The 25225-nt window shown below is 39.7% G+C and overlaps 7 protein-coding genes across 7 annotated transcripts; 3 read left to right on the top strand and 4 right to left on the bottom strand.

The window, feature by feature from the left end:
- Window positions 1–507: 507 nt before the first annotated feature.
- On the bottom strand, window positions 508–1368 carry AK88_02539 (uncharacterized protein; the record flags this gene model as incomplete). Its single annotated transcript, XM_012480164.1, has 1 exon — window positions 508–1368. One exon carries the CDS (start codon window positions 1366–1368, stop codon window positions 508–510), a length of 861 nt encoding a protein of 286 aa, XP_012335587.1.
- A 3565-nt stretch (window positions 1369–4933) lies between these two features.
- On the top strand, window positions 4934–5987 carry AK88_02538 (ribosomal protein S10; the record flags this gene model as incomplete). Its single annotated transcript, XM_012480163.1, has 2 exons — window positions 4934–5033; window positions 5731–5987. The coding sequence occupies 2 exons, from the start codon at window positions 4934–4936 to the stop codon at window positions 5985–5987; spliced, it is 357 nt and encodes a 118-aa protein (XP_012335586.1).
- A 1668-nt stretch (window positions 5988–7655) lies between these two features.
- On the top strand, window positions 7656–12731 carry AK88_02537 (uncharacterized protein; the record flags this gene model as incomplete). Its single annotated transcript, XM_012480162.1, has 1 exon — window positions 7656–12731. The coding sequence occupies one exon, from the start codon at window positions 7656–7658 to the stop codon at window positions 12729–12731; it is 5076 nt and encodes a 1691-aa protein (XP_012335585.1).
- A 1406-nt stretch (window positions 12732–14137) lies between these two features.
- AK88_02536 (uncharacterized protein) lies at window positions 14138–14596 on the top strand (the record flags this gene model as incomplete). The annotated part of the gene is made up of 1 exon (XM_012480161.1): window positions 14138–14596. One exon carries the CDS (start codon window positions 14138–14140, stop codon window positions 14594–14596), a length of 459 nt encoding a protein of 152 aa, XP_012335584.1.
- An 848-nt stretch (window positions 14597–15444) lies between these two features.
- Window positions 15445–16261, bottom strand: AK88_02535 (uncharacterized protein; the record flags this gene model as incomplete). Its single annotated transcript, XM_012480160.1, has 2 exons — window positions 15445–15732; window positions 15887–16261. The coding sequence occupies 2 exons, from the start codon at window positions 16259–16261 to the stop codon at window positions 15445–15447; spliced, it is 663 nt and encodes a 220-aa protein (XP_012335583.1).
- Window positions 16262–17940: 1679 nt separating this feature from the next.
- Window positions 17941–19148, bottom strand: AK88_02534 (uncharacterized protein; the record flags this gene model as incomplete). Its single annotated transcript, XM_012480159.1, has 5 exons — window positions 17941–18006; window positions 18125–18283; window positions 18436–18489; window positions 18875–18949; window positions 19101–19148. The coding sequence occupies 5 exons, from the start codon at window positions 19146–19148 to the stop codon at window positions 17941–17943; spliced, it is 402 nt and encodes a 133-aa protein (XP_012335582.1).
- Window positions 19149–20542: 1394 nt separating this feature from the next.
- AK88_02533 (uncharacterized protein) lies at window positions 20543–24070 on the bottom strand (the record flags this gene model as incomplete). The annotated part of the gene is made up of 1 exon (XM_012480158.1): window positions 20543–24070. The coding sequence occupies one exon, from the start codon at window positions 24068–24070 to the stop codon at window positions 20543–20545; it is 3528 nt and encodes a 1175-aa protein (XP_012335581.1).
- Window positions 24071–25225: the final 1155 nt, after the last annotated feature.

The raw sequence follows: 25225 nt of genomic DNA, 5'->3' as shown, positions 1-25225 counted from the left end.
AAAAAAAAAAAAAAAAAGGACAGAAAAAGTGTCAGTTTTCACGGAATGGCGTAGCCACATTTTGTTACGCGCACCCGTCTGTGGGTAAATTATGGATAGAGGTAAAATCATGTATGGGTGTAATCCTGTATCAGTTCGCTTTTTTTTTTTTTTTTTTTTTTTTAAGGTAACACTCGTGAAAGACGCATTACCGGAGGGGAAAAAATACATTAAAATATTTGCTTATTTTATTATTATTTTTTTTGTCTTGTTTTGTTGCACTTAATGCAGTTTGAAAAGGGAATGGCAGGGCGCCGCTATGGCACAGCGTCAGAACAACGTCGAAACAACGCTGCTAAGACGCGGCCGTCGGTGGATCCAGCACTTTCATAATTGCACACAAAAAAAAGGGGGACGCGCACGAAATTCCCATTATATATTTCATCTTACAACGCGCCGGGGATAAAGTTCAAAAATAGGATAACGGAGAGCCGATCACCCTCCCCTGCCACCTAAACGCCAACCCAATCAGATGCAAGCGGACGTGCAGCAGCCGACGGGTTTGGCCTCCTCAGAGGGCAATCTCTTCAACTGCAAGCTTCCACGAGCTTCGAAGCTGGAGGTTGGGAGGCTGTTTCTCTGTTGTTCGTAACTTGCTCCGCCACTTCCGCTGTACTGATTGAAGAAATTAATTTGGGAAAAGTCTTCGCTCCTCAGATTGCTCTGATTATTTAGACTGGCAGATTGCTTGCTCAAATAATCTAGACTTCTGCTGTAGGCATTTTGTGAGTATGCTTTCTCGTTATATTCATTATAGGAGCTCATTTTCTGCTGATAGCTGTTGTTATCCAAGCTGTATCTCTCTTGTCCCTTTGTCTGCGTATACTTTTGGTACTCCTCTTCCCAGTTAATATTTTTTGAGTTTCTTGGAATGTATTTAATAACTTCCTCAGCATCTTCTATTTCTTTAAATCTGACCACTTCCTTAATTTGAGGTACTTCTACAATTTTGTCATGCCATTTTTCGATTATTTTCTGTCTCTCCACGACCTTTTCTACCACTTCAATTTTGGGTACATACTTATTCTTGTAATGAATGTGTGGCACTTCAACAATTTTTTCTATATATTTAACTTCTGGTACTTCTACGATTTTTTCTACAATGTGGGTGACATTTCTAGGGACGTGGATAATTTTCTCTTGAATGATTGTTTTTGGGACAAATTTTTCTACCGTTTTGATAACGGGGACTTCAACAGTTTTGGTGACGACGTCGACGGGTTGGTACGCCGTTAGGGCAACCCATTTTCGGTCAACTGTGGAGGTTTCCTTGGCATCTATGGAATCTGCTTTTTGGAAGCTGTTGGAACTTTTAACTGAGCCTTCCATTTTGTTCGTCTGGTGTAGGAGGCGCACAGAACACAAGAAGCCTTTGTGTAGGCAGAACAAAAAACAAAAAAAAAAAAACAACTAGGAAAAAAGGTGTAGATAATATTTGGCACTATTGGGAAAAAACAGGCTAATTCCACGGGTTGCTCATTTATGTGAAATGTGGCAAGTGGAGTGTTGAACTGTGTTAACTTTTTTGTTTTAAAATAATGCGGAGATGTCGCGCGGTGGAAAATTAAGCAAAAGGGAGAAGGCAATTGGAAATGGCGAATGGGGAAAAAATAGAACAGATTTGCGGCAGAACAAATTTTAGGAAAAGTAGATTTGCGCAAAAACGAATTGGCGGCAGAACAAACAACACACAAACAAAATACAATACTAGCTCGGGGCGGAAAAGGAAAAAAAAAAAAAAAAAAAAAACAAAGATGAAGAACTGTTCTGTTAAAGTTGTAAACGCTAATCAAAATGGTGAAAACCAAAACAAAAAGAAAAGAAATGAAAGAAGGAAAGGAAAAATTAAGAAAAACGTTTGCATTCACGTTAAATCGGTTATCCGTTAAACTTGGTACATTCAGATTTAATTTGTTTAACCTGTTTAACTCCTTTAACTTGTTAAACTGATTTTTCGTCGTTTGTTTTTGTTTCCTTTTTTATTTATTCATTTGTTTATTTTTTCGTTTTGTTTTTTTTTTTTTTTCTTTTCTTTTTCACAAATGCCACTATTACTAGTTATTACTCCTTTTTAGATAAAAAAAAAAAAAAAAAAAAAATAGCTTTACGGCACAATACGCGGTTATCACATGAACAGTTCAGGTAAATTTACTCACCTAACTTTGCGAGTGCGTATAACGCTTAGTATTTTAGAGGCGGTTGGTGCGCACAAATTAGGGATAATTTATAACATTTGAATTAAAGAACATTATGTGTACACTTTTTTTCACCTTTATGCTGTTTTGTTTTCCTCTTGTTTAAAATGTACACACAAAAACGACATTGTATGGTACCCGGTTGTAGAGGTGTACTGTACACATCTAAATAAATAGCTGTAAATTAAAAAAAAAAAAAAAAAAAAAAGTGCACACAAAAAATGGCTGTTCATAAAAAAAATTCCCATATAACGGTTCCCATCTCTCACAAAAAAAAAAAAAAAAAAAAAAAAAAAATTGCTACCTATTAGTTATCACAGTTTTATGTTGCAAAAAAGGAAAATTATGTGAAATAGCCAAATGTTGGAAAATGAAATTTTTCCCATTCTGCGAGACATATTTCAATTCTTAAAAACTTTCATTACGCTTTTCCTGTGTGTGGATAATTGGTGTATTCATTATGGGCATGTTTATGTATGTACACATGCGTAACACATGTGTGTATATACGGATTTACCATCCTTTAATATATACTGCACAGGTTGAGGACGTAAGTGAATTGCTACTCCCCTCCTCCTTCATGTTTATGGGATAATGAAACGCCAACACAGTTCTCTCATTTGGTTAAGTAGCTATATTTAATAAGAAGTTACATTTTTTTTTTTTTTCTCTCTTTGCCCTTTTTGTCGTACGGTACACGCCCATAAGTGGGTGACAAATGCAATGTTTCTATTTTTGCGAATTAGCTATTTGGGCAAAGAGCCCATAGAACTATTGAATGAGCGGCACAGGGCCTCTTTCCTTTTCAGTAGGTAAGATGTGGTAAAAGGGAAAAAACATGTGTAAATGTTTTGCGAAAATTTTCCACTCCAGTGGGGACAAAAAATTGTGGGTGCGGCCACGCACGTGGCGCAGTTGAAACTGTACACCTTTAAGTAATCGCTCACACGAATCTATATAGACGGAGGCACTGCCTTCACCTGGACATGCACAGTGATGTACAAATAAAACATTCACTTCACTTTTAGCACATTTGTAACGTTTACAAATTTGCACAACTTGTCACTTTTGTGCTTTCGAAAAATGTTAACGGTTTAAGAGGGAAAAATACAGGTAAAAAAAAAATGACGTCTGGTAAATTTCGGGACATAACAATTTTTGTTTTATTTTAAAATGAAGGCTACCGGGGGTAGCTACATTGGTTACTCTGTATATGGTTCCTTTTCCCCATTTTGTTCTTTTTCGCATTTTACTGATGAAGCAAAAAGGTATATATATAAAAATGCCATTCCCACACGCATGGCGTGTAATCGAGTTTTAAAACTACAATTCAATATATGTCCTTTGTAAGCACAAGATGCGTAGGTTGCGATGTGCCTAATTTTAAGCTTGTGCAAGGTCATGCGCCGTCGCAATAACAGCTTCAAAAAGGGTATTAAACAAAAACATACTTAAATTTATCTAACATTGCGGCTGAATCGGAATGGTTAATACGCGATTAATATAGGCATTTGTTAAAATTTTGTTGACCTACCATATGTTTTTACATTTCCCTGGCCCCCCTTAATTTTTCAGCATTAAATACAATAAACAAATGTAGCAAAAATGTAATAAAATATAATATGTGCCTCTCGATGTTCATGCGCATAAATTTAATGACAACATGATGGGCTTTATATAGAAATGCATATGGTGATGTAGGGGTGCACCTTTTTACAGCATACTGATGGGTATCCCCGCCCTTGTTTTTTATTCTATATCACATACAATACCTTTTTGGCAAAAAAGGGGGAAAGAAAAAAATAATAATAAGTGGAAATAAAAATGCATAAAAATTGTGACGACATATTTTCATAATCGACATGATGTACATTTATTTAATGTGGCATTGTATGGAGCTTGCATGAATTGAGAATCATGTTAATATGTTACTTCGTGCCTTTCTCGTACTCTTGTGTTGCAGGCGTTGAGAGTCAAGGCGTACATACCAATATAATGCATCATACCCTATACACGTGGCCAGTGCGTTGCGGTAAAAAACAAATGTTCCTTGTAGGGAGGTTTATGTAGCTCCTTTTTATGGCAACGGCGAAAAAGCCCATTAATATAATATCGGGCGAGAGTATTTAAGCATCGTGCACAAAAGGTGAACACAGGTGGTAGGGGTTTCCCCACGTGATCTTATCCCTTTTTTTTTTATTTCATTAATTTTGTTTTAGCGTTCCATAGGCCCTTTTTATAACTTACCCGTAATCGTAGGAACAAAAATTTTTATACGTGTAAATGTAAGCACAAAAAATGCATAATTGGATCTCTTGAATATTTTTTTTTTTTATAACCTCATCGCGCATTAAACTTTACATTTAAAAAAAATATATATATATATATAAGAATGCATTCAAATGATCTCTAACAATATCGTAACCATTGCATGACATTTGCATGAAAGAAATAAAGCATGAAGCTATATCTTAAAAACAATTCAAGCGCCTTGTATTTTACAAAAATGTTCCAAAGGAGGAGATAAATTAATAACAAGTGATAATACCAACCATATCGTATTTACATACCTACCACGTACGTGACGCAGCAAATTGTAAAAATTTGAAAAAGGGGAAAATAAAATTTTGGGAAATTTTTTTTTTTTCTTAACAAACCCTATACGCAAATTTACCTTGACATATTTCGCTTTGTGAAAAATGAGTAAATTGATGAAAGGAGCCGTTGAAAGCGAGAAGTTTAGACTTCGTCGCATTCGTATTGCTTTAACTTCCAAGAGTTTGAGGGCCATAGAGAAAGGTAAAATTTAACTGCCCCCCCCGTCCTTCCCAAATGGGCAAACAACATACCGCACGCCAATGTAGTATTAGCCTTGCCCAAGGGGGAGAAAGAAAAGAGCGATATGGCGTGCGAACTGCGTAAATATATATTTGTGTGAGAGTTTATGAAAAAAAAATGCAAGCACGTGAGTACGTACTACGTATGAGAGTATGTAGGCGTGCGTGCGGGTATATGAAGAGTGGGGATGCGCCAAACTCATTTTGGTGAAATGGCCATGCGTCTACATAAACCTTGGCCAATCGTGCAAACGAGACTGTACGAATATGATATGTGTTCCCAAATGAAAGGAGCCTCAAAGTCTGTGATGATAACGGCCACCATAGCATAAAGGGTGTATAAGCAACATTAACAAAACCCGCTGTGCACATATATGTATACGTATGGGAGTTTGTATGGGGACAGATGAGCTGCGTAAAATCGTGCACGTGCTGCGGGATTAGCAATCATCCATTTCATCAGAAGAGATCTCCTTAACATGACGCACATATGGGAGAGTACATTAATTTTGAATGCCCTTGGCGAGCTAATTATTCATAATAAGCAGAACTATGTACACATGGTGGAGCCCCTATGTATGCATGTGTTGTTGCGCACGTGCATTTTTTTTTTATGTGCGTTCTTTTCTAATATTTGCATCCTCCCCTTCACTACACAGTCTGCAGTGACATCATGAAAGGCGCAAAGGAGAAGAACCTAAACGTGTCCGGACCGGTGAGGCTACCAGTAAAGACGCTCAGAATAACAACCAGAAAATCCCCCTGTGGTGAAGGTACCAACACCTGGGATAGATTCGAACTCAGAATTTATAAAAGACTCATTGATTTATATTCCCAATGTGAGGTTGTTACTCAGATGACTTCCATCAACATTGACCCTGGGGTTGAGGTTGAAGTTATTATAACAGATTCGTAAATTAGGCAGGGAAAAAAAAAAAAAAAAAAAAAAAAAAAAATATTAATTTGATGAAGACAAGGGATGTAAAATATACGAGTACAATAAAAGTACCAACGTGGTAGAGGAACATTTTATACAAGAGTTAGGAGAATTGTTACGCCCAATTTTTGTGCTTATTGAAAGTTCTGTTTGAAGTGCTTCATTCCTCCTTAATTTACTTTTTTTTTTTTTTTTCTCTCTCTTTTTTATTACGTTTCCTGTGACGTTTTTTACTACGCCACTTGTGCGCTTCTTCTTTTGTTTTTTTTAAGCATTTTAATTGAACCAAAAAGTGGATAACTGTTAGGAATAAACGTAAGTCAATTTAATTTACTTGTGAATAGCTTAATTTAAAAATTGGACAAAAACAGAAAAAAAAAACAGGGGGGGAAATAATAAAATTGGCCTGTTTTTCAAGTTCCATGTTTTTTGGCACATTTTTGAAGTGACGCATGCACAGTTGTAAGAATACGTTGGAGCAACATGGACATTATTTTTTTTTTTTTTTTGTTTGCTCCACTTTGAAGGAATGCAATTCAGTGCACATGAAATTTTCGCAGTTCTGTTTCACGTGGGCGCGTAGGGTTATAATTGGTCTATTCGTACAGCTGTGTTATGTGTAGCACATGTGCGTTTGGCCCATTTTTGTTTTCTTTCGTTGTCCAGAACATGGTGTTGTTGACAGGATGTGGCCAGCAGTAAAACTTTGTTCGTAAAAGGGGTGGTTACATTTGGTTGCGTCTGCGTGGCGTCGGTTTCGCGTCCGTGTCCCATCATGTTGCGCTGCCACTGTGTAGTGCATATAAATGTGTATCTTTTATTTATTTTTTTTTTTTTCCTATTTCAACAACATCATTGTGAGTGTTTTAATGTCTACCACCCAGGCCCCAAACAACGCATGCATGTGGTGGTAACCAAGTCTTTCGAAATGTAACAAAAAAAAAAAAAAAAAAAAAAAAAAAATTCCACTCACAGTGATTATTTCTGAGGATGTGCGAGAAGTCAAATTTGGGGGGACTGCGGGTACACCCAAGATGACTGTGCGTAGACCACAAACACTTATGCAGACGCGTCAGATTGTGTGATTAGTAGACAAGTGAGAGTTCCATGAGCGATCTATTTGTGTAGAAATTTTCATTTTTTCCCCTTTTTAAGTACCAAGTTGTGTTTAATTTTGTTATTTCGCGAGTGTGTACTTAACAGTTTACGTGTGCGTTTATCCCCCGGTACTTTTGCCGAGGGGTACATTTAGGCACAACGGTAGATCACACAGTTGGTTGGTTCGTTCGCCCATTCGTTAGTCTTCCTGCCTGCCTGTTTGTTGTATGTGCTTCACTCTGTACAAATATCCATCAGCGCTTGTAAGAGAATTAAGAAACATGGAACTGTGATTGACGCGGATACCTTTGTTTAGCCCAGGCACCTCGCTCAATGTAGCACGGTGTAAATATAGGCGTACATTAACAGCCCCTTTATCGCTTTTCTTTGCGGCACAAACAAGTTGTAACATGTGTAGATCGGTAATATCATCTTCCTGAACGTAACACAAATTAGCCAGTCCGTGTTACAGCACATATAGTGTGCTACTTTAGGATTGACCGTTCTCCTTTTTAGCCGTACACAAAAATCATTGTGAAACAGAGCAACATGAACGTTTTTAACTTTGCGAGCATGGAAAAGAAAAAAAACAGTCAAATTCAGCAGGTGTGTGTAAGAAAGGGAAGATCATATGACAATTCAAATGAAGAATGTACTAAGTTAAAAATAAAAGGAGGATACATAACCCACATGGGGAGTGAAACAACGTATGGGGATACTCCAAATGCGGGGCATACAAATGGACACTCATTAAATAATATGCTGATGAGAAGGAAAATCGAAAATGTGGATAATGACGAATGGAAAATAAAACAACCTGTCTTATTTTGTGACAAATCAGGAAATCATAAAAAAATTGATGTGCTCGTATACCCAGTTTGTGATCAAAATAATTTTTATCATTTAAGGGAAAAAAAAAGTGATCGGCCAGGTAAATATTTACATGCCCACAGTGCAAGCAACCCAGGGGAAGGCAAACAAATATGCACAAAAAAATTTGTTCAAAAGGGTCGTATAAATGAAGCCTTTTTTACGTGTGGAAATAAATACAAGTTGGAACAAGGCTTCATCGAGGGTGAAGACGAAAAAAAAAAAAAAAAAAAAAATTCTCCCGCGACAGAAATGTTGTCTGAAATGGGCACTTCACAGGACGACAAAAATTTAGTTCATTATTGTCATATCGGATGCGCGCGTCCATTTACTCATCAGTTAAAAAATACACATGGAATGAGTTGCCCAGTTGGTTACAACGTAAGTGATGGTGTGTGTTTTTCCTGCAAGGGTAAAAACAACGAGGGCAATATTCCTACTGTTTTTTACGCCAATATGGAGGAAAATTCTTTGCACGGCTGCGCCAACTGTGTGAAGTCAAATGGGGGGAAGCAACATTTTGTTAGCAGTCCCCATGGGGGGACCTGTACTCAGGATGGATTCCATGAAAAGGACTCAACAATGCTCCCTAAGACATGCACACACACGCTGCCCAATAGCAGCAGCGAAATAAATTCTCCACATCCTCTCAAATTGGAAAGCAATTCAGGCAGGGCGGAGAGAATGCTAAGTGGCTCTCTGCACACATATTCGGGGACAATCCGTGGAAGGAACGTTTCAAGTATAATTAGTAAAGGGGAGCAAGGGGAATGGTCCAGTGATGGGCCTCACGGATTTGATAGGCCTCTGCTGTGTGATAGCCTGCATCACTGTGGGGATGTTGATGGAGGAACGGAAAATAAATCCCTCAAGTTGTGCAAAAGCAGGAGTAAGCAACACACAGACTGGTGCCCCCTGAAGGGCGATATGCATATGATGAAGGGGAGTAGAAGTAACAGATCTCCCTTTATGAAAAGGGTGGATGTGGCGACACGCAAAGGCGCGTGCGGGGGGGTGGAGAATAAGTCGAATTTAATATGTGGAGGGAGATTACCAAGTAAGTCCAGCTTAACATGTGAAGACGGTTTGGGCAGTGTTGCGAGGAGGGTCTGCCGGATCATCCCAGACCCTACGCCACAAGGTGAAAGAAGGTTGAAGGATCCGCGTGGACGTCAAGGCATAATTCATACCATTGCCAGATCGTTGAGTGAGGTACTTATAGAAAATGATGGAGAATTGGGGAAGGCAGAAGTCCCTGGGGAGGGAAAACGCACGGAACCGTTATACTTGAGTAGAAGGGAAGAAACGGAGACGAATGAAGAAAACGGTGGAGATAATGTGGTCGCATTTAATTGTCCAGGCGACGTGAATACATTTCAGGAGGACGCCTCTATAATGGATAAGCACGCGGAAGACATGCATGACATGAGTACTGGAGGGGAGGAGGACACCCGAGATGTGTACATAACGTACGATGAAGGCGGAGGTGACAATGTTGTATGTTCTTCCCGCAGTGACGATGTGAAGCAGGCAAAGTCGTCAACGCATGAGTCCTTCACTACAGAAGTGAGTTTCGAAAATGGAAGCGAAAGAGAGGAGGAGGATTCCGCAGAGCGGATAGACCACGGGACATCCAGTGTGGCATCCAGCGTTGAACATAATGAGACGCATGCCCCCGACTTAAGTGACGACAGCGGGAAAGCAAAGAATCGAGGAAAGAGCTGTGAGGAGGATTTAGGAATGAAGCGCATAATGCAGTTACTGATGTTGTTGGAGAGGGAACGGCGCAGGAGCGGTAGAGTGGGAGAGAGAAAAAAGACAGAGGGGATAAAGACGGGAAGAAAGGGCACCCATGAAAGGGAAGAAGGTGATGCACACATGTATTTTGCGAAATATGTGGATGAGATATTTAGACGTGAAGAGGAAGCGCAGGATGGATATATGGGAGGAGAAACAACTGAAGGGGACAGAGAAAAAATAATCGACACGAATGGAGGAGGGGCGGAGAAGTGGTGTGCCACCCTACTAGACAAGGTAGAAGAACATGTGGGGGCCCTGGACATTTCTCTTAATGAAATTTTACAGCTTAACAAAGTGAAAAAGATATTCTGGTACTTGTACATGAAGTTTAAATTGGCTGATAGCATCACCATTGAGAAATTTTGTGAGCTCCTGAAGGAGAAAATAAACGAGGAGATGAGTAAAAATTATTTTAAGGAATATGTCATGTGGGAAAACTTTCAGTCATTTTGCAGAAAGAACGTTGGGAACTTTGATTATAAAATGATGATTTTGGAAAATTTATTTTGCCTGTTAAAATCATACCCTCTAGATTATGAGGAGAATAAAGGATGTTTCTACATGTTGAATCCACAGAGGAATAAAATGATGCAGAGTTCAAGTCTGTATGGAGAGAAGAACGCGAACGTACATTTAATGAAGAACAAAATGAACTATCTCAAATTAACAAGAGAAATTAATATACATTTTAAAAATAATTTTTTTTTTTTGGACAAAATTTTCATCCCCAAGGATGCTTTTTTCTTCGTAAAAGATATAGAGGATATCGGGTTGAAGGATGACTCAAGTAAAACATTGTATGTGCATCAGGGGTTGGTACAAGATTTAAATGAAGAATCAGAGGAGAAAAATAGCTTCGATGGGTTTTATGCAGGCAATCCTCCGTACCAGTCAGATTATTATAGGTATGTCCGTAAGAAAAAGGTACAGAGCAAAATGAGGAAGATGAAAGAGTTCATTTTGTACTATTATGGTTTTCCCTCAGTGCAGCATTTTTTTGAGGCACTGCTTGAATTTGAGAGAGAGTATAAAAAGGCGAACAGGGGATGCACTTCGCTGAACGGGAGAGTTGTCGAGCAGGAGGTCAGTCACATGTTGGAATTGACCAGCATGTTGTACGCTAAGTATGGCAGGGAACCTTGTGTCAAGGGGTGCAGTGATGCACACGGAGGGGTAATTCCCTGCCAGTGCTACAGCTCCCATTTGGAGGCATGTCCCCTGGAAGGACATGAAGTGGATATGGAGAAAAAGACAGGATATGTGAACAGCATGGCACAGACGACAGAATCGAATCGGCATATGGGACTAAAAATTCCAGACACGGGGAAAAGACACCACTCAGAGTGTACGTACGAAGAGCAAATGAAGTGTGACATGTCGGCTAGGTTTGCAAAGTGGAAGAAGGAGGATCAGCAGAACAAGCTAAACATGGACTCATTAGAAACCAATGTTATGAGGGAAAAAGTGGGCACGGAGGTATTCCCATGTGAGTGTGGTCCACACTGCAGTGAAGGAGCCGAACCATACTGGCTAAGCGAAACGATTGAGGAGGTATCCTGCACGTACGAAAAATTTTTCAACACAGTTGACGCGGGAAACAAGGTGAAAGAAATAAATTTAAGGACTCTAAAATTATTTACAGAAAATTTGAGCAAGTTGAAAGGGTATCCAAATTTCACATCCGTTGATGAAGTGTTCTGGGGCATCTGTTTTTCTGACCCAGATTTGCCTAAACATATATTATGTGAGAAGAAAATATTTCCCAAACATATAAGCTTTAATGGTTTCATGAGGAGCATGAGGTATGTCCCTTATGTGATTCCCGACTTCCCTGTGCCGAGTAGACATTTTATATCATTGTATAAAAGTGAGAAAGCTAATGAGGTGTTTAACTCGAGAAATGCTTTTTTAAATTTGTTGAAGTATGAAGGGAAGAATCGCGAGATGGTTCTCCTGCGCAATAAAATAATCTATGACATAGTTAAATTGTTCGTTCTTTTGTCCTCAAATTTTGGGGTTGAGACGGGAAAATATGGGAAAGCTGCAGGGGTGCCACATGGTGACGCTGATCCCATGGTGGAGTCCTCTTATTACATCAACTACAAATGCTATTTGAGAAAGGGAAGGGAATGTGCTTCCAATAGGGGTGAATATGAAGACACGTCGAGCAGCTGTTCCTTGGATTATATTCCCAGCAGCTTGGATGATGAGGTGGGGGATGACCATGAGGAAGGAGCCTTATCAACAGGGGAGAAAAACAGTGAAAGGAAAGTACAAGTGCCCCACCAAGGTTACCACATAACCCATTCGACGTTAGAACATGCGAATCGTAAAAAGGAGAACAATGAACAGCCATACAGTACGAGCAATCACCTGGATGAGGGCAGTGCCAGTGCAGTGGAAGAATTACTGGTGAGAACAAATAAAAAAATGTCGTACAAATATGTACCCAAGTGGCACATGTCAAATGATATGTTTCTGTCTCGACTGGTATCTTTTGATGAAATTCAAATTTCTTTGGAGAATATATATCCACTGTTCATGATTCAGACGGCGCTAATTTATATGATTCACATTTCGTGTTGTACGTTAGAAGAGGACGAGTGGAGGTACTTTTTTGAAGGTGCCTTTACTCTGTACAATACCTTAACCCCCGAGGAGGTAGCCCTGAGGTATATAAAATTAAAAGGGGGTCAGTTTTTCAAACTGAGCAATATCAAGTTCAACAAAAATATAAATCTGCATCAGGTTTTCATGAGAATACCAGAGAATATGCAGTGCGCAGAAATTTACAGATTGGCTATAAATGGGGAGAACACTTCTACGGGGTACTCCGCTGAGCCTTTCGATATATATCATCTCATGTTCGTTGCGCGGGTGTTTTGGTACATTTTTTTGTACTCGGACAATTTTTTGCTTTTGCGTTCATCCCTGTTTTGGGACGCCCCCGAGTAGGCTTTTACGTAGACTTATAATGCATTTGCACACGAGTGTGTTTGCGGTGTGCACTTATTTCGTAGCGCTATTTTTCTTAGCGTCTTTCGCCGTTGGACGAGCGAGGATTCTGCTCCTCCCCCCAACATGTCCATTTTGGTAATTAGTTAGCGTTTTTATTTTTACATTAATTGGTATTACTTTTTTCTCTTATTTTTTCTTTCATTTTTAGTATTTAGTTTTTTTCAGTACTTTTCCCCGTCGCTTCGTACTTTCCCTCATTCATCGATTTAGGAAAGACACAACCGAAAACATGTAAAAACGGGCCTCATCGCAAATAAACTATAAGTGTTTCTCGTTCATACTGTCAAACGTATGTTTCTTGCGTATCGCAGCAAAGGCGATAGTGTACCGTTCGGGGTTACGCTTTTCTTCATCCCCCCTTATCCTTCATGTGAATGTGTACGTGCGGTGACATTACTTCTGGGTCACCATCGTTCTATGGCGCAAAAGTTTATTTGGGAAAAAGGTGAACAGTGCAGTTTGGGGTTTATGAAAATATATCCCTCTCGTTTAGAAGTAAGAAGAAATAAATGCGAACTGAGTTAATCACCTCGTTGGTGTGTTTTCGTGCGTGTCAAATTCTTTCCATCCGTTTTTTGACCGTTGTTCATCATCACTGTTTTGAGTGGAATTACCGTCAGACGCGGACAACTGCGGCGACCGTTTTTTTGTACGTTGCAGTGGAAAATGAAGATATATTACCAGGTTATGAAAAGTTTCCATTTGTCATTCTGTTAACTTTCCTTTAATAGCAAAAAAGGGGAAAAGAAATAACCCCTTAAGTGTTAGTTGAAACCGAAAAGGGAAGCTCACTACGCCCGGGATAGAGTGAACATATGGTATGTACCAGTTAGGTATTTTTTTTTTTTTTTTTTCCCAAATGAAGGCTAAAAGAATAGAACACATAGGGGGAACAGAAACCTACGGGATTATAAATACATATATATATATATATATATATATATATATATTATTTTTTTTCTTTTTTGTGAGTTATTTTTGCGAAAATATAATCATTCGCTACATTCGTTATTGCAAGAATGTATGCTTGTATATATATATATAACGGTCCCGCCTTGGTAGAAAAGTACATTTTTGCAGAGCTGGCAGGAAGAAAGTAGAGTCACAGTTATTTTGGCCGTTTCAGATGCATAGCAGTTTTTCTCATTTGTCCTTTCTTACATTGTTCATATTACGAGTTGGAGACCATTCAACAGGCGCCACGGCGTAATTTGTGAGGGGCAAAAAATGTGGGGAACATATTTTTCAAATTAATCACATATTTATTTTGTTGATATTTTTTATTCGCATTTGTAAGAAGCGTCACTTTTTTGTTTCCTTCAGTTTTTTCATTTGCTACGCCAATGCTGTCAATAAGGAAGAGCAACGTGTACGACCTGTTGTCCATGCAACAGTGCAATAGCGTAAACCTGCCCGAAAATTATAACATGAGATATTATTTTTACCATGCGTTATCATGGCCATCGTTGAGCCAAGTCGCAGAGGATGGAAAGGGCAAAGTTTGTGGATACACCTTAGGAAAGTTGGAGGAAGAAAATGATAAGAAGGGTCATTTAACTTCAGTTGCCGTTTTGAAAACGTACAGGAAGCAGAAGCTTGCTTATTATTTAATCACACAGACACACCAATTTGTGAATGATATATACCACGTCCATAACATTTGCTTGCATGTTCGAGTGAGCAACTATGCCGCGTTGAATTTGTACCATAACGTGTTAAATTATAAAGTGAAGGGAATCGAACCATTATATTATGGAAATAAGGAAGACGCCTATTTGATGGAGCACCTTTTTGTTAAATAGTCCCATGGTAACAGAGGAATCTTTTGTGGTGGTCATATCACCGTCGTGGAGTTCATCACCTCTATGGTGTTGCGACATTATGATGTTAATTACCAAATAACATGAACATATATTTACGTACATTGTGATGGGAATTGGGATATTTTACGTCGCAAAAGAGACACGTAAAAAAAAAAAAAAGAAAGTGTGAGAGTCCCACCCAAAGTGGCATTCAGTGCTTAGTGGAGGGGGGCGTCGCATTTCACGAAGTTCGCCCCCTCTGTCTTACACGACAGCACATTTTGACACTCACCCACGTGTGTCCATTTTTCAAAAATTGGATAACATAAAATTAATGTAAACCTCGTTTGTGAGACAACAAATCATGCAGCCTTGAAATGGAGCATCCTTCTGGATTCCCTTTGTTGGATTACTTTTGCAGTTTTAATTTTTGTTCTTTTTTTTGTAAATGTTTGAGCTAGCTAAATATTGTTGTACTCGTACACACATCCTTTTTTTTTTTTTTTTTTTTTTTTTCCAAATTGTGAAATAGCTGAACGGTTCATATTTTTTTGTGATGTTGTATTTGCGCGATGTGTGTGTTTTTTCGCATAACTTTTAATTACCACAACAGACAAAGCTTCGCATATACATGTGTTGCTTTTTTTTAAATGAATTTTTTCGCAAGTTAGTCGAATTTTGAGAGATGCAACATGTGGAGGAAAATGAGCAACTTTGCGCTTTTTTCACGAAGCACACACACAAAAAAAAAAGGAAAAGATGCTGGCGACCTGTGATTAGCAGACTCGAGCACGTGCGTGGACATGAAAGGAACACGTGACCTTTGTCCTTGTTGTTGTTTTGGGTAACTAGTGTTCGTCGCCCAGTTCTTCATTTTGTGGGTACTGCGTGTTCTCTTTTTCTTCCGCATTCGCTTCCCCATCTGCTTCTTCCCCGTTTGATTCAAACTCCCCCAAGTCCTCCTTAAACATTTCTCCGTAGTACTCCCGGATATTTTCCATCTGGCAAAGCAATTGTGTTTGCTCGCTTAAATTGCTGAGGACGAAATTTAAAAATGGGACTTTTTTCCGATGTTTAATTGCTTGAGCTAGCATGTAGCGAATTCGTTTGCAGTTTTTCTTTATCCATATGTAGCCCTGTGGAGGAAATGGTGTAAAACGGTGACAGAAATTGCAAAAATGTAGAAGCAGTATCGCTACTCTGTGTGCAAACATGCGGCATAAAAAAAAAAAATGTGAGCATAGTGGAGTAGTAAACTTATTCATGCTTGCTAAATTTATCGTGCAGTACCTGTCTGGAATCTATCGAGTCTCCCATTATTTCGATAAAAACTTTTGCCACTGAACAATCACTATTTAGCTGGACTCGATGAATCGCTATTCCTTCTATTATATCTTCATCAATGTGGTACTTATAATTAATCTTAATCCCCTTTTTGTACAAAATTGATTGGAGTGTCTCCTTCAGTTCCCTTTCGAATCTTTTCCTGTATATTTCATGGCGACTGGAATTCTTATTAGTAAAATAAGTTAAGGTACCGTTTTTGATTGATACCTTAGGGTTGCTAAAACGCACATAATTCAGAACGTGCAGCCTGTTCTTAATGTTGAGGGTGTAGTTTCTTCTGGTGAGTGTAAGCAGGAGGAGGACAAAATAGAGGTACATTTCAAGGCTTTTCCGTTTTTTTCGAAGGGGAAAAAATGTACGCTGTTTAATGAAGCGCAACTCATTTTTATGGAGGGTCAGTACCCATATGTAAGCATCGGACTGGATGAATGATTGTTCCTATTGAATTAACGTTCCCTTGAGCGATCCCCCTATCTTGTGTCACGGCTTTGGCATAGCTTTGTCGCTGCTCTGACACAGCTTTATCACACCTTTGTCAACATGTGGGGCTATTCCTTTATTGGCGGGTGAAGAAATCAGCCTGCACATGGTGGAGAAAAAATGAATCCAATGTATCATCGGTTAGGGAATATTTTGCGCAGATATATACTGCTCCGATGTGTTGTTTTTTTTGGGGGGACCTTCGTAAAAGTTGCTAACCTGCTAGAGTTATTGCACTTCTTTTGGGCCTCCATTGAGGGGATCGGAAATGTTATGTTTTTGTTTTTTTTTTCCCAAAATTGGCTTTATTTAAAAAAGTATATGTGTTGTTTGTGACACAGCAATCTGCACAGAAAATACTTTGTCATAGTAATGTGTGAGAAAATTCTACTGATGGGTGAGGGGCAACATGTCGGATTGGACGTGTGGCAAGGCAACATATTGTGTGTCGAAAAGTTTGCACAAATGTTGTACGTGCACAGCAGCTGAATTATTTCAAAACTGTGTGTCACATAGTATTATTAGGGGGGTAAATAAGCGAAATGGAAACTTTCTACTGTCTTCTCAACTTAATGGAGGGTAAAAAAAAGGGGACAATAGTCTGTGCATGTGTAAGAACGTAGTTCCTACACGTGTACATTTGCGTGGGAGTTAACCCCTGTAAAGGGACAAAACTATTTGCCTAGATGGAGTGTGTAGGTCCCCCCAAGACAAATTAGTTGATGTTGCTTTTTATTACAAAAACCTGGCATACCTTTTTTTTTGCGTGGCTCAACTGAAAGAGAATAAATTTGTGCAACTTTTCTTTCATCACAAGTTGGATCACGGGTCAAATGTGTGAAGAGAAATGTTTGAATTTATTTTTAAAAAAAAAAAAATATGTATGCCATTGCGACATGTTCCTTGCCTTATTTTTAAACAATAAAATTGCATAAAGGAGAATTCCGTAAAGAGTTTTATTTTAAAGGCATTAGACAAATGTGTTCACATAAAAAAGGGGGGAGGTGGGAAGAAGAAAAAAACAGGAATATTCCTGTGTGTTATTTAAAGTAAAGGCGCAACATGTTAATGCAAAAAACGGGGGTAGGAAAAAATGTATACAAAAAGTAATTGTACAAGTGTGGCAGGATAAATGGGTCTGATTTATCAGCTATAAAACAGGAGTGTACTTAAAATGTGGATCAATCTTGAAATTTCGTTATTTGCATTTTTTTAAAACAATTACAATAAAACGAAAAAGGCAAATAAAATGCACATTATCATTCTTAAAAAAGGGCAACTAACCAGTACGTACTTCTGCTCATGCTGACTACCTTACGAACAATCAATTGGGACTTATTTTCAAGTACTTTTCAATTGGCTTCTTTGTATTTATCTTAACTGACCTACAACTGTGTATATTGGTAGTTGAGCACGTTGGCCTTTACAACAATGTGCTCCGTTGGGTGCTCTTTTTTGTGTGCATTTTTGGCACTTTCTTTGGCTACATATTTATTCGTTCATTTCTTTCCCTCCTTTTAATCATCCTCCTCAGGGGTGTGTGGGTGCTTCTCGGGTGGTAAGTCGTTGGGGTCCCTCAGGGGCTGCGGCGATAAGAAAAAAAACATGGGACACCAGTGAGATTACGGCAATGGATAGGGCGATAATTTAAGCCTTATTGGACATAGTCACACACTGACACGCGCGTATGCAGGATCTTACATTGGGGGGGTTTCTCCTCAAAATGTATTTTTTAAAAAAGAAATTTCCTGACATGGCTCCCATAAACCCGGAAAAAATTATAAACAGGTAACTGGGGAAACTGATGGCGTATTTTACTTGTTGCAATTTCCCATGAAACACGACGCCTGTCCCTGCGGGCTACGAAGATAATGGGGGGGGGAACGTCGGTGTGGCTATTATGCTTAAGTGTCCGTACGTAGCACAGTTGCAAGTGCACCTGGAGTGCACACTGACAAGCGCATTAATGTATCAGCGTCGGTGTAGAGAACGCGACACTTAATCAAACGAACCGGCTTGGGGAGAGACTTGAATTCACTCGACAAGTAACGAATGGAGCGGTTTTTCTGCGCAAAACAAAAATGGCATAGAACTTAAATTAGGAAAATGCAAATTTCGAAAGGGAGGGGTGTGCCACGAAGAAACGTGTTCTATTTATCGCATTATAGCAAAGCAGTTGGGTTGTCTTCCCGCAAAACGCGCGTGTGAATGCATGCGTATTATGTTTGCCCAAGCCGTGGGCACACTAATGCGGCAAGAATGAGACTTGATAGGAAGAATATCTGCCCGTTAAAATTGCACGTGGTTGATAGACATCTTTGCACACAGTATAATGACGTAAAGGAGGGCTACACTTTTTTTTTATTTCATTTTTAAAAGGTATAGACTTTTTCCTACAAATTTTGCTTTGTTCACGTGGCTCTATTTTTGAACTTCCTTTTTTATTCTTACTAAGATCATCTTATCAAAGGGGGATGGGACAAAAAGAACGTTGGAGTTTTTTCCACTCTCCTGGGTTGAACGTATCTTGAAGGGGGGAAGCGTATCTTCCTGTGAGTGTTGAAAAGTGTGCACGGTTTGTTTTGTGCTTGTGAATGGAGTTGTGTAAGCTCGGGCATATAATTATAAATGGGGAGGACAAAGATATACAGGAGCTGGCGCTTTGGGGAGATCATACCTTTTGTGGCGAGTTGGGACGCATTAACAAGGACACTTTTGTGTTCATTTATTACGAATGTACTTCAAAAGGGGGGGACTTATTATATTTGGTCTGAAAGGGGTACTTCCCCTGGGGTGTTCCTTTTTTTTTTTTTTTTTTCTTATGTATGAATTAGCCCTGGCTGGATAAAAAAAGTGGAATGGCGTAGTGATGGGGTGATACACTCCTAGGCGAAGAAGTACCTCGCACGAATAATATCGTTATTATGGCTTCAAACGAGTTGAACAGGCCAGACGAAATGTTTTGTAAAGCAAAAGATTTTAAAGGTTATCGCAATGGATGTGCAGCTGCTTATGTATGGCATGAATGGATACGTGAGTAGAACATTTTGCGGAACTCTTTCTGCTTCTTAGAGAGGGGCACACGTTTGTTCATACTGCGCATGGTTATTCAGTGTGAGTATATTTTTTTTTTTTTTTTTTTTTTTTTTTGTGCGTGTAGAGCGTAAAGCCGTATTTTATAATATAACCAGCTTTTTAATGGTAAAAATTGCGGGTAAATTTTCACATTGAAGGTGCGTACACATGGTGATAATTATTTTTGCCATGGCGATTGAGGTGCGTAAATTTTCCACGCCCCGTTCGTGAGGCTACGAAGGAATGGAATAATTCAAGTTGTGTGGTGAAGGTGAGGTGTGTTTTATTTGTGCAACTGGGGAAGCAAGGTTCCTTTGAGAGGGCAAAGGGTGGTTGGGCTAATTTAAAAAGCGGGGAAACATAAGTTAAGCCTAGCAAGGGAGTCGCAAAAAAGGGTAAAGGGTATGAAGTGAAGCCAGTGGAAATGGGAAGGATTGTCCCTTCCTCCGTTAATGTTCCCCTGTACGTTGGCGCCCCGTCGTGCGGGACAGGCCAAGGCAAAACATGGAATTAAATCGAGTGGGGAAAATGTTGGAAGTTGTGGGAGTATTGAACTCGGAGATAAAAAGGCGTTGTTAGGGAATCAGAAATAGGAACTTCAAATTGGACGTGGAAGTTTGTTCCGCAAGAAGGGGACAAGAAGCGGTTAAAAAATGATTTTAAAAAAAGTCGCTTGAAAAAGCCGGTTAAAAAAGCAGGTTTACAAATGAGGCCACAAAAAAAATATTAGAGGCCTCCGTAGGCATCTAGCAGTTAGCCCCGGGAGCGGGGGGATGCACAATCGGGGGGAGGCCGCATGGAAAGTCTGCAAATATGTTTCACGTCGGGAACCCAGTGAAAGGGAGTGTGTGTAAGGGACCGCCAGAACGGCAACAAAAGTTGTAAACAAAACAAGCGCGCATGGGGGTGGGAAGACATCTCTACTGGGTTCATCTCAAATGGGTTCATATCGGTGCGGCTCACGTCAGCTTGGACAACTTCCACACAATCCGTTGTCAACTGCGCTAAGTGGCGCTTCCCGGTCACAGTTTCCTGCCAAGCGCGTCAGACACCACCCTGGGATCGTCGCCTGTTGAGGCACCCGGCAATCTCCTTGAGGTATAAGAGGTAGGGAAACTCATACTTGGAGAACAAAATGCGCCGATTGATCTCCACTGTCCTGGAGCAAAGTACATACGAATAAATAATGGTAAAAGACACACAAGTAATGATAAAAATGAATTCCATAAAACTTTTGTGAATGGAGAAAGACCAGTATAAGGAAGTGAAGCAAATCATGTAAACAAAAAACAGTAGATAATGGGTAGGGTATCGAATTATTAACAAAATGGACGTCTGCACAATTAGCATATGGATGTATATGTATACGTAGTATGGGCTGATGAAGTAATCTAGCGAGGTGATTGCCACGTAAATGTCGGACGATGATATGATGAGCTTGGCTAAACAAAGCAGAAGGGTGACAAAATAATACCGCTTAATATTATATGTGGGTTCCTTTCGTATTTTAAATGTAACAAAAAGTATGTATAGGAGATACACAAGTATGTTGATTATCGATTTGAAGAAGTAGTAGAGCAGGTAATTGTACTGTGTGATTAATGCCCCGTTTATGTTTCTTCTCGTTGTTGTGTAGTACAATTTGTATGCTGTTACAAAGTCTAGAGTAATTATATACATGATGAGGTATATGCCTATATAATAGGTTTTGGCGATAATATTTCTGTTAAATTCGTCCATCCATGACACGTACCATTTTTCTATTTTTTCATTTTTGAATAATCCTAGTGAGTCCCTTTCCGGGATGAATATTTTATTTTTCCAAGTTGCATTTTGCATGATCACTTTTTTATTTTTTAAATCGAAAAATATTTTCTTGGTCATATCGAAGATGTTTTTAAAATATTGTGGAATGTGTACAAATAAATATTGTGTCTTTGGATTTTTGAGAAAAAATGAAGTGTATTTTTTTTTTTTTTTTTTCGTAAAATATTTTTTTTCCCTTGTGATCGCGGAGGATGATAATGGTGATAATGACGAGAATGATAATGACGACGATGCGTCTTTTTTTTTGTTTTTTTTTTTATTTTTTTGGTCCTGATTACTGATGTCCAATTGCACAATTTTGTCTAACATTTCGTGTTGCCGTGTTGCGTTTTTTTTGCTATATTTACTATTGGAGTTGCTGTTACTTGCATTTTGTAACTCCCTGTTTGTGAATGTGATTAGCTTTGTGTTGTTGCTGCTGCGCGAGGTGTGTCTGTGAGGTGTGCTTTCTCCCCACTGGCTCATGGGTAGGGAACTTTTGGACTTTTGCAAGAGGAATTTTTTTTGAGAATTTATTTCCTTTCTGCATGTGGCCGGGGTATCATTATTGTTTGTGTGGAATCGACGTGGTTCGTGTGGTAGATGTTCCCGGTCTGACAGGTTTGCCTCTTTTTGCGTTGTTTGGTTTTGCACATGCGATGGATCCTTTTCAGGGAGTGTTCTTTCCAGAGTATCTGACGCGTCCTCGTTTGACGTGGACTCGAATTTGCTTTCACTTTGGCGACTTTCATGGCCCAGGTGGTCCGTGCAATTACTGTGTACAGAGGGTCTTTTTCCACGGGGGAGTGGCGCACGTTCGGGGCACTCTTGAACCCTGTTTCTTCCTCGAGGCAGGGCCACTTTTTCACCAATTTCAACGGGTTGACCCCCGATCAGTTGAGGGGCCTTATCACTCTTTCGTCCTCCACGTGGAGTACTCACATGGTGTGTACCTTTTATTATATTATAATGATACGTCATCACATTGTAGCAGTAGGTATCGTCATTTCCATTTGAGTCATCTGCAAGGGGGTCTTTGGGGGGGTGATGTATTTCATGCTTTGCGCCATCTGCCCGTTTGCTGCTGACGCGGCGATTTTGCTGATTATCCATTTTGCTGTTGTTCCCTCTTTGGACGAAGCTATGTGGACTAATTTTCCCATGCGTCCTTTGTTCTGAGGTCACATCACTGAGGGATAATCCGCTGGAATGGGTTTGGTAGCACGGGCAGAGATAGCACGTGTGTTGTTCATTTGGTGGGGAAGCACATCCGTTGCGGAACGAGTTGTATGAAGGCTTATTGTCCGATGGTAGGTCAGCTGATGTATGTGAGAGATGGCCCGGAAACTTATGGTGATGTTTCCCCCTGTTGTGATGTTCCGCCTTTTTCTGCTTCGCCTTGCCCGGCATGTCAATCACCGCAGCGTACTTGATCCAACTAGCGTTCGAGTTGCTCGTGGGGACTGCATTTTTATCACAGTCAGTTCCCGTAATTGGGATGAGCATTTCATCATGTTGGGGGTGTCCTCTAGACGTGCTGTTCCCCCCCCGGTTGACATCCTCCCCGTGGGTATTACTTGCGTATATAGGATTAGTGACGCATGTTGGGTCCACTCCATGATTGTCTAACTCGTTTGCCTTATTTACATTGTCTGACTTGATGGAAGATTTAGATTTTATTTTCTCTTGCCGGTGTTTGTGTGCATTATCCTTATGTCTATATTTTTGCGAAACGCATTTTTCACAAATGGGGATAGAAGGTTCTGAGGTTAGGTTAGGGTTTACATTATTTTTAAGTGAAAGGGTGTTAGATATTCTAAAGTTATTTGTGCAGCTGGAGGTATGTTTGGTGTCACAATTGGCAAGGCTTCTGCTATTATGGTAGGGGGTGTGTTTCCCACATGTTAGTCTACCAGTCCCCTTTGCATTTCGTTTGTCCCTTTTGCTTCGTCCACGTAGTAACTTCTTTGTGTGGTTGATCTTGTCCTGGTAGGAAGCACCAACGTGGGAATTCCACTTATGTTGAGTATCCTTACCGACAATAGATTGACGCTCTTTATTTAAAAGTTCATTAGTGCATGCTAAATCTGAATACGTTTTTGACTTGACGGACATGTAAGTATTGAATAAGGATGAGAAAATTTGTTTCTCTACTTGTTTCACTTCTCTCGATGCAACGACATACTTGCATGGGTTCCTCTTCGAAATGACGATTAGAGTGCACAATTCATACATGCGAAAGTATAAAATGTTTCCACCAATAATTTGTACTAGGTAGGATATCATGTCCAAGAAGAAGGAAGAATTCGAATGGGCTATGAACCCAGTGAAACTTAAATTATATTGAATGATCATTCCTGTCAGTGTGCACAGAAAGAAGAGGCTTATCAAATTGTAGTAGGCATAACCTGTTAAAGCGAATGAAAAAAAAAGCAACTGCATGTTTGCAATTTTGAACGAGTCAATTATTATGGACAACGTACACGTAACAATTATACTCAAACTGAATAGCAACTCGAGCACATATTTTCCGATGTCTATCTTTGAGAGCACAAGGGACCTTATGAGAACGAAGCTCATCAGGGAGTATATGAAAAGACCGGTCCCAATGCAGAGTGCCCACAGGTAGGAGAAGTCAAAGTTCAGGTGGTCTTTATTCACGGCTGTGTATCCTATCATGATGAAGGTCTGTAGGTTTTGGAGCGAAATCAGGACGACGAAGTCTTCCGATTTTATGTCGACTGAGTGTCTCACGGAGTTCTCCATTTTGGCTAGTACTGTATCGTGTCGTATCGTGTCGTAGCGTATCGTAGCGTATCGTAGCGTAGCGGCGGGGACGGGGGCGGAGGTGAACGTTTCTCCTCCTACTTCGTCACCCTATAGTAGGTAAGCGTATGTCCATCCCCAACTTGCACACAGGCAGGGAGGCGCGCAGAATTAGGAGCATATTCACACGCAGGAGATGAATCTTTCTTGTGGATATTGCGGTACACACCATATACAAACGCGGTCATACACATGTACAGGTTTATAAAAATGGGTTAACAACATATGCATTAGAGGAGAGTACGGCGAAGTGGAGTTACACAAAGCGCGCAAGCGCACATGCGCAGAGAGCCATCTCTAGGAGGAGCTCTTGCAATTGTACGGCTTGATTATTGCATCGAATTAAAGAGAAATGATTCAAACTAGGCTAAGCAACTTGGTGGTAAGACAAGGAAGAAGAAAAATATTGAAGCGAAATGAATTTTGCATTGAACTCGAATGACGACTTAACAGGGCATAAAAATGAGGGGAAACAATTTGTGCAAAATTTTCTCATTAACTATTTCGAAAATGTTGCAAAAAAATGCCTCTCAAATGTTTAAAGCGTTGAGGAGAAGTTGAACACTCAGTGGTAGACGCCCCGTTACTCGCAGGGAATACCCTCCCCGTACACCCAGATGTGGGAGCGGAGTTAAGGGGATTGGAAAAGCAAACATAGCCCTTTCGCACTCTGTGAAGGGGAAAAATAACATGCACATGTATGGACTCCTAAGAAAGACAGCAAGGCAGATGACATTTTATAAAAAAAAATCATCACCATTGTGCATATGTTAAAGCGAACTGTATGCGCATGTGCATAACACGTATGCGTGTACACACAAGCGCTTTGGAATAACTGCCCATTTAGCACAAAAAAAAAAAAAAAAAAAAAAGTGAGCAGAAATTAAGCAAACAAAAATTTTAATTACTATGTATAGCTTTAAATAAAATAGAGGCATTTAGTTGGTCTCCGGTTTGGTATCATTGCTGAATTGGTTAGAAGATCAAGGGGCAAAAGGAAACAAAAAAAAAAAAAAAAAAAAAAGCTTAAAACGAGTCGCGCCATGGTGTTTTAAACGAGCTAATTCGTGTATACACATATGCGTATGGTTTGGA

Source organism: Plasmodium fragile (assembly GCF_000956335.1).
Source record: "Plasmodium fragile strain nilgiri unplaced genomic scaffold supercont1.25, whole genome shotgun sequence".
In the NCBI taxonomy this organism is placed as follows: Eukaryota; Apicomplexa; class Aconoidasida; order Haemosporida; family Plasmodiidae; genus Plasmodium; species Plasmodium fragile.
The sequence above is the reverse complement of the archived record's forward strand: the minus strand, read 5'-3'. Positions and strand labels throughout refer to the sequence as shown.